The sequence below is a fragment of the Kryptolebias marmoratus genome, linkage group LG11 (genome assembly GCF_001649575.2).
Source record: "Kryptolebias marmoratus isolate JLee-2015 linkage group LG11, ASM164957v2, whole genome shotgun sequence".
In the NCBI taxonomy this organism is placed as follows: domain Eukaryota; kingdom Metazoa; phylum Chordata; class Actinopteri; order Cyprinodontiformes; family Rivulidae; genus Kryptolebias; species Kryptolebias marmoratus.
Window position 1 is genome coordinate 18,308,935 of NC_051440.1, and position 8,577 is coordinate 18,317,511.

Genomic DNA, 8,577 nt, shown 5'->3' on the forward strand with positions numbered 1-8,577 from the left:
GGCTGGAGCCGGAGCCGGTGTGCCGGGGCCCGGGACTCCCGCAAACCATGGATGATGAGGCGGTCGACAGCCTCCCCCACCCCTCCCTTCCCTACCTACACCGGTTTAATGGGACAGGTTGTTGTGAAGCCGCCGCAAAACAAATAATAATAATTAATTAAAAATAATAATATATATAAAAAACAGCTGTAAAACTGTTTCAAACTTGTGTAAAGAATAGTGAAGGTAAATAGGTGCACACGCAGAGGTACGGGCGGCGTAATGTGCAACGAAATCAGTGTAGAGCAGGGTTGCCAGGTAGGAAATGACAAAATGCAGTACTGTCGCGTTACAACTACCAACATTTCACCCAAAATTTCATATGAGGGTACGCTTTTTCGCTTAGAGGTGATGGCGTGGAAATGCCAAAACAATAGCATGTTTATACTTTTTAAAAACTATTTATTGTAAATCCTATAGCACATAAAACTATAATGCATACGACAATGAACGCATACATGGCAACACGCGGGAGTAGGCGGGGCGGGACGCGGAAGTCACAGATCAAACTCCTCCCACCGGGTCACCGGGTTCACCGCTGCTGACAGCCCTTAGAAAACAACCACAACAACAAAAGAAAAACTCTGTAAAAGGCTCACGTGCAGGAAAAATACATTTAATTTTAATGGTTTCAGTGTCCATCTTATAAAAAAGCGCAAAATATAAATAAAAGCAAACTTGCACGCACGATTTAATGACTGTTTGACTTCAGATTTGCCAGCCTGATGTGGGGCTCGAACCCGCAAACTCGGGATGATAAAACCGCCACACTCCCGACCTTCCTTCTGCACCTCATTGACCGACTGCTGCGAGCAGGAGCACAAAAACGTTTGAAAAGAAAAAAACAAAAAACAAAAACTTCGTCCCACTTCCGAGTAAACGTCAAACGGCTACGTCATCCTGTTGCTGGGGGACAATGACGCTTCAAAGGCAGCCGTCGTTGTGGCGTCACACAGGATCAAAGGATCGTTCAGTCACTAAGAAGACTCTATTCTATAGAGCAGTGTGTTTAGACACATTTCAGCGGACGGACGTGTTGTTCACAGGTAAAGAAAAAACGTGAAATAAGAGCCAACTTACACATTTAGTCAAGAAGGTTTTTATTTACTGAAACAAGATGTCTCGAAGATTTTGCGACTCTGTTTCACAGAGAAACTCAGCGTCAAAGGGGAGCGACTTTCCTGGATTGTATGTGCCAGACGTAAAACCAACTGCGAATGTCGAACAAAAAATTAAACAACTGGAGGAAGAACTGCTAAAAGAAAAGACCCAGGCAGCCAGGTTCAAGGAACTCTATCTGGAGTCCCAGGCAGAGCTCCATAAACTCCAGGCCAAATGGAGAAACTTTAATTTAAGGTTTGAATCAAAAATTATGCAGATGGAACAACAGAGAGCAGGTTGCAGTGACGATGCAGATTTAGGGAAAGGGATTACAGGTCTGGAAAAAGCTGAGGTGGAGCAAGAAAACATTTCATTGGACGCCAAACCTCAAGTTTGTGTTGTGGACGAGCCAGAGAGGTCTGTCCCCCCAGTGGACTTTGGGGTTTCAGTAACTGACGCTGAAGTCCAAACAGACCAAGAGGGAACAACAACCAGCGAGGGTATAGAGTTGAGGAAAAAGATGACAGAACTGCTAGAATCGATGGGGACGCTTCAAAATCAGGTAGACACGATTAGGCAAATTTCTTTTCAACTAAAGAATCGTGAAAGTGCTCAGAATTTAACTTCTGAAGTCAGCCCTGAGGCTACACAATTAGAGCGACAGAAAGATAGTTTTAGCTTAGATGAAACAGCAAATCAGGAACAGAAAAGTGCTTCGTCTTTTACATTTGATCGAGCTGAGCTTAAACACAATCCTTATTCAGAGGTCGGGTTGTGGCTATTTAGGCAGGCAACAGACGGCGCCTGCTTGGACGCCGTCACCCCAGAGTCTTCAGCTGCTGAGGTCCAGCAGTCGGAGGAAAGAGACGACGTCCGTGACGTGGACAGGTCAGAGAGGTCGGCCTCCCCGGGACAAACTGTGGTTTCAGTAACTGAACCTGTAGAGACATTGACTTCAAAGCTTGAACAAATCGAGCAGAGAACTGACTCAGTCCTGGACATTAAACCTGAGCAGCAGGTAATGGGCGCTGCTTTAGAAACAACATCTCCACAGATGGAAGATAGCTACCTCTGTGTGGATGAGAGTGAGCAAACACATGACACATCCCAGGAAGCTAAATGTGAAGACCTGATTGTATCTGAGGAACAGACAGAAAGTTCTACCTCAGAAGGAAAAGCAGAACGTGAAATAGACTATTCTTTATTTGTCATCTCAGACCAAACCGAGAACAATTATGACGCTTTTGGACATTTGACATCAGAGGAGCTTAAAGAGCCCGAGCAGCTGGAAGACAACACCTGCTTGGACTCGGTGATGCCAGACTTGGACCAAAATTGTTTATGTGTGGATGAGAGTGAGCAACATGAGCAAACCCACGACGTGTCTCTGACAACTAGATCTGAAGACCTGATTGTATTTGTGGAACAGGCAGACAGTTCTACCTTGGAAGTAACAGTAGAACATAAAGTAGAAGATTCCTTACCTGTTCTGTCGGACCAAATTGAGAACAGAAATGACGCTTTAGGTCATTTGACATCAGGGGAGCTTACAGAGTCCAAGCAGCTGGAAGACAACACCTGCTTGGACTTGGTGACGCCAGACTTGGACCAAAATTGCTTGTGTGTGGATGAGAGTGAACAACATGAGCAAACCCACGACGCGTCCCAGGAAGCTAAAAGTGAAGAGGAGGTTGTATCTGAGGAACAGACAGATAGTTCTACCCTGGAAGAAACAGCAGAACATGAAGTAGACGATTCTTTGCCTGTTCAGTTGGACCAAATTGAAACTGAGAACAGAAACAAAGCTTCTGGACATTCAACATCAGGGGAGGTCTCTGAGCCCGAGCAGCAGAGAGATGGTGCCATCTTGGTGGAGGCACCTGCAGAAGATCCATCACTGAACTCTTTTTCTGGGGAGGCGGCTCCACAGCGAGAATCGGCCCCTAACACGTCAGGCCCTCCGGCTGTCAGAGGAAGCTTCTGGCGTTCCTTTGGCAAAGGCGCTCTAAAATTTGTCGGGGAAGTCTGTGTCTCCACAGCGATCTCAATGATTTTTGAGCATTTAGTACAATACGCACTTGACTACAAGTTTCAATATGAAAGCACATTATGGGACTGCGCTTACGATATGCTCGACTCATACTGCGACTGCTAGTACATGTAAACACTTCTTCCATTCTGACAAAATCCAGACAGAAAGTAATTAGACTTTATGCATTTTTCCAAAAAAAACTAAACAAAAACAATAAGTAAAAAAAAAAAAAGGCCCTTTTTTAGCGTGGGCCATCACCGCTCCGCTTTGACCTGTGTAACATTTACATGCGTGGGTTTCCTCCGGGTACTCCGGTTTCCTCCCACAGATCAATTTAAAAAAAAAAAAAAAAAAAAGCTTACATGTTAGGTTAATTTTCAACTCTAAAATGTCACTACTTGAGAGTGATAGGGTGTCTAATTTTGTCCCATGATAAATAAAAAAAATCAGCTTGTAACCTGATTTTTTCAGACGACCTATTCGAACAGCCGATCTTGGAATTTTCTTTTATTTGTTGTAAATATGTAGAGGCGTCTCCTCAGGTCGCAGGTTTCTACCTAGAGTCATGTTCTCCCGGTGCATGCCTGGGTTTTTCTCTGAGTTTTACTCTGTTTTCCTCCCACAGACTTTAAAACGAATAAAAAAAACAAACAAAACAAAACATGCACTTTAGGTTTATTGGTAACTAACTGTCGCTGAGTGTGAGCGAGATTATAAATGGTTGTTCGTCTCTAGGTGAGCCTGCGATGGACTGTTCAACCTGTCCAAGGTGTCCCCCGCCTCTCGCCCCGGAGACAGACGCTGACTTCCTGTGGTCCTGATGGAAAACTACGTCGAGAAAATGGATGAATGGAATAACTGTTACATCTAAAATCATATCCCACCGTACACCTCAAACACAAACGCACACAAAGTCTAAAACTGTGACGGTTTTGAGGCGATCAGTAGACACAAGTGTGTTGGCACTCTGTGGACAAAATAATAAAAATAAAAACCTCTAAGAGCAGTTAATCATCTCCTTAGCCTTTAATGAAACAGTCATTTAATCCAGAAATCACTTTTTTAAGGTCAAGTTTCAAAATACTAGAAACATTTATACCCACATGAAACTCACACACCCAGACAAAACTCTATATTCTTTAAAAAAAATACAAATTTATAACAAACATGTAGGAAACATTCTCAAAATCACATGGAAAGTGTGCAAAAACACATGCTATGTATGTGAGAAAAAGGGATTTCTTCACGTGTTTTTTTTAAAGAGAATTTGGTGAATGAGCTCTTTAAAAAAAATCAAACATTAAAGGCCCAGCAGTCCTTGAAGGAATGCATATTCCTGCTTCATTTGCATTAATAGGCCAGCGGTTCCCAATTCTGGTCCTGGAGGAACACCATCCTGCAGCTTTTCATTGTTTCCCTGCTCTTCAGCAGGTCTGCGATGTCTGCAGAAGCCTGTTAATCACTCATTCATTCAAACCAGGGGTGTCAAAGCAGGGGAACACCTAAAACATGCAGGATAGAGGCCCTCTGGGACCAGGGTTGGGAATCCCGGCTTGGCGTTCATGGAGAGCCGTCAGTTTCTTCAGGATCACGTTGTGCCCCTGTTCAGTGCAGCTCTTCATTCCTGAGACTCTGTCTTGGATGTTTGCTGCTGTTATAGTTTCTGGTTCTTGCTCTGGGAGATTTGGTGTGTTCAGATTTTAGATCCTGCAGCCATAGGTTAAATCAGGAGTGGGAAATCCTGGTCCTTGAGGGCCACTATCCTGCATGTGTTACTTGTTTCCCTGCTACAACACACCTGATTCAATGGTAAAATTACCTTTTTTCATGTTTTGCAGAAGCCTGTTAATCACCCATTAATTCAAATCAGGTGTGTCGGAGCAGAGAAACAAGTAAAACATGCAGGATAGGGTTGCCCACCCCTGGGTTAGATCATGATTATGTTATGATGCCTCCTTCTCCAGTATTGCTGAGTCCCAGCTCTGGGTGCATCTACTCTCTTGTAATTCCCCAAACACTGAGGGTTCTCTTTGGATGGTGCGGTGAAGAATACCCTGTTTATTCTCCTGGCCTCTGCCTCTTCAGTGAGCTTTGAGGCTTTCTGGCGTCTCAGGTGTGGACAAGTAGCTGCATTCCTGTGGTAAATCTTTCTTCATTGCACAAGTTGCCTTGATCTTAGCTTCCAGCCTCCTCCATGATGGGTCAATGCTCCTCAGTAGTCGTAGGCTTGAGCTTATAGCCAAGCATATCCGGGACTACTGTTGCTGTGATGGAGACAGGAAAAAAGGGTTAAAACTGGTTTATTTTGAAAGGGATTGGGAAACAAGCGCTGTGATTCAATGTGGATGAGGAAGAGGAGCTGAGGTTAGTGCAGTGGTGTCCAACCGTGGTCCTTCAGGGCCACCGTCCTGCATGTTTTACTTGTTTCCTGCTCCAACACACCTTTCGTTTCATGATGAAGTCACTTCCTCATTCACAACACTAGATGGCAGGCATGACTTATCCAAAATAAAGGGAATTAGGGCTCATCTGACCCTTAACGTTTATTTAGATTTTAATTTCTCAGCCCCAAGTTGAATCAGCAGCTGAAAGTTACGACAAACAGAAGGAAGGTTTTCTGATTTTTTTATTGTAATGTCCCCATTTATTACCATCAAAATGACTACAAGGGAAATTATTCTGTAGTTAGGAAGTTTTAAAGTGTGTGTTTGCTTATAAAATCCCCTAAATCAACTTTAAAATGTAAAAAATCAGCCAAGTTGATGCTACTTTTTTAACTGGAGTTGTCATATTTCAGGTATTCATTTAAAAAATCTTCTCCTGGGAGTGATTTCACCTTATTTATGGAGCACATTAACAGCTGGAGCACAAACATTTCCTCTGAAACACTAAATTTTTAAGCCACAAAGCTCTGCGGGCTCAGTGTCACATCATCCATTTGCTGTTTTTAAATTTTAAAATCTCAATTTTCATTTTTTTTTTCCTTTCTAAATGTTGCATATTTCATGATCTGCACTGAGGAAAATTCTCTCCACACCGAGAAACGAACGTAGAGAAATGCCCATCAGTGTGAAAGGGTGAGAGATCCGTTCACAGCCTCATGCAGGAGGAGATGCTTCATAAATGCAGAAATTATGAAGAGCTTATATCTAAGAGCTGCATGCTGAGGCATGGGGGTGTAAGACTCAGACTCTTCGGTTTCACCCGCTCCCATTTAACTCCACAGCGGCCCCGTCTCTCCTCAACATGTCAAGCTCATGCATATTTCATCTGGTCGTCTTCAGAGCTGCTATCAAATGAATCTAACTGGATGGAGGGGAGGAGCTGGGCAGCTGATGAAGGTGATGATGTTTAAAAGCGAGGGGCTGTTTTTTTTTTTTTTTGGATCTTACACCTGCTCCTCCGCTTCCCCGCCCACTCCAGAACCAGATGAGATGAGATCTGAACGGCTGGTTCAGGGGATCACCATGACTCGAGGCTAAAACCTGGATTCTACATCTCATCAGTGCTGGATGGAGCTTTTAAAGATGAATCCAGTCCTGGCTCTGCGGCGTTTAGGTCACTGAGGGGACACTGGTCATCTGCTCTCCAAAAAACTTGGAGAAGTCCTCTGTGGGACCCTTGGCACCTCTGAAAGGTGGAGCCAACCATCCCTCAGGTGCAACAAAATCCAGGGAGGATGAAACTCAGCATCTAGTGGATTTTTGTTTCCTCTTTTTTTAAAAAAAAACAACAAAACCTGAGGTGCGCTCAGGAGCTGTGAAGTCGCCGTTTTGGGAATAAAGAGGGCAAAAGAGAAGACAAAATGCCTTTTGATTTAGCAGGCTTTAAAAATCAGGTGTTCAAACCTGGGAAGGAGGAGGTGAAGAGCACTGTGGGGGACTCTTTAGGAAAACTGCAGAGGTGAGAGGGTTTGTTCATGAGCGTGTGCAAACTGTGTCATGTATGTAGAAGATTATATTAAGATTCTCAAAGTTTGTGCAGAAATCTGCTGCCAGAAACCCAGAAACCTCTCAAATGATTACAATAATCTTACCATTCCTCGCTTTCCTGTACATTTATAAATATTTGATTCTGGTGCTTGCGATCCCAGTGATGTAATCACAGTTTTTATTTTAAGACACGGATACATATTTTATATCTGATACATATTTCACCAAACCCTATCTGTAAATGGAAACCCTCAAAGTGATCATTTCAGGAGATAAAACAAATTGCTTCTGTGTGAGTAAAAGAGGACTTACTTTAATTTACAGCTGGCAAATGTCTGCCTAATATCAGAGGTGAATATAAAACAGAACAACTTGTTTTATGTTTGCAAAATAAAGATAATGAAAGTGGTTTTTCCAGCTTAAAACGTGAGACAGAACCACAAAAAAGCACAACACATTTATTCAAGCTGATGACTTTAAGTTAAAACCTCCGTTGTGTAACACATTTCATGTTATATTAATGTCAGTAAATAATGTAAAATCCTACAGCCAATCACTTAACAGGATCAAGATGATTTAAAAAAAGCAGCTAAAAGGACAAAAACTGGGACTAACAACATATCTGCATCCAGTTTCAACAAAAAACGTATTTTCAGAGCTTGAATGGCTTCTTTTTAATGAAGGTTTACTTTTGTAATGAATTTGTTTTGTATCTATTTGTTCACAAAATGTGTTAGAATACCTGAAAAGTGACCACATTAAAACAGCCAGTATTTAAATTGGCATTAATCATATTACAGATGTGCGTTTTGTATGTTTTTACACCTAAATGGAGACATTAAAGAGTAATGTAAGAGTAAGAGAAGCTGCTCCGGTTTTCTTATTATCTTGTTTAAGGAGAGTTTTTTCTTGTTGTCAGGTTTGAGCAGAGGAAGGTTGAACAGGTTGATTCTTGGTGGTAAAACATAGATGGAGGGTGATACACCTGAAGGAAACCTGATGACAGCAGATCACTGACCTTTTTCCTCGTCTTTCCCCCTTCACAATGTGGCTCCGTATGTCGGCTGTTTTGTTCATTCATCTCCTTCAATCCCACTGTGAAGGAATTATTCAGTGAAATACTTGATTGCCTGGATTGTTGAATTATTTCGCTTCAGGTCATCTTCTTTGTCACTGTGCCCCGAACATTGAATTGTGGGTTTTTTGGATTTTATTGTCATATCGTTCGTTATCAAAAAACATCCGTGCACATGGATTTGAATGTGTCGTGGCCAGGATGATGGCATGTTCCATTTACAGGTGCTGGTCATAAAATTAGAATATCATAAAAAAGGAGATTGATTTCAGTAATTCCATTTAAAAAGTGAAACTTGTATATTATATTCATACATTACATACAAACTCATATATTTCAAATGTTTATTTCGTTTAATTTTGATGATTACAAATGACAACAAATGAAAATCTCAAATT

General features: G+C 42.1%; 1 protein-coding gene across 1 annotated transcript in view; it reads left to right on the plus strand.

Annotated features, from left to right (window-relative positions):
* Positions 1–6,418: 6,418 nt before the first annotated feature.
* Positions 6,419–8,577, plus strand: part of slc17a8 (solute carrier family 17 member 8) — a 15,327-nt gene continuing 13,168 nt past the window's right edge. Inside the window, exon 1 of the mRNA XM_017422977.3 lies at positions 6,419–7,075. Within this exon, the coding sequence (XP_017278466.1) occupies positions 6,978–7,075 (98 nt within the window). The 5' untranslated portion in view covers positions 6,419–6,977. The remainder of the gene's footprint in view (positions 7,076–8,577) is intronic.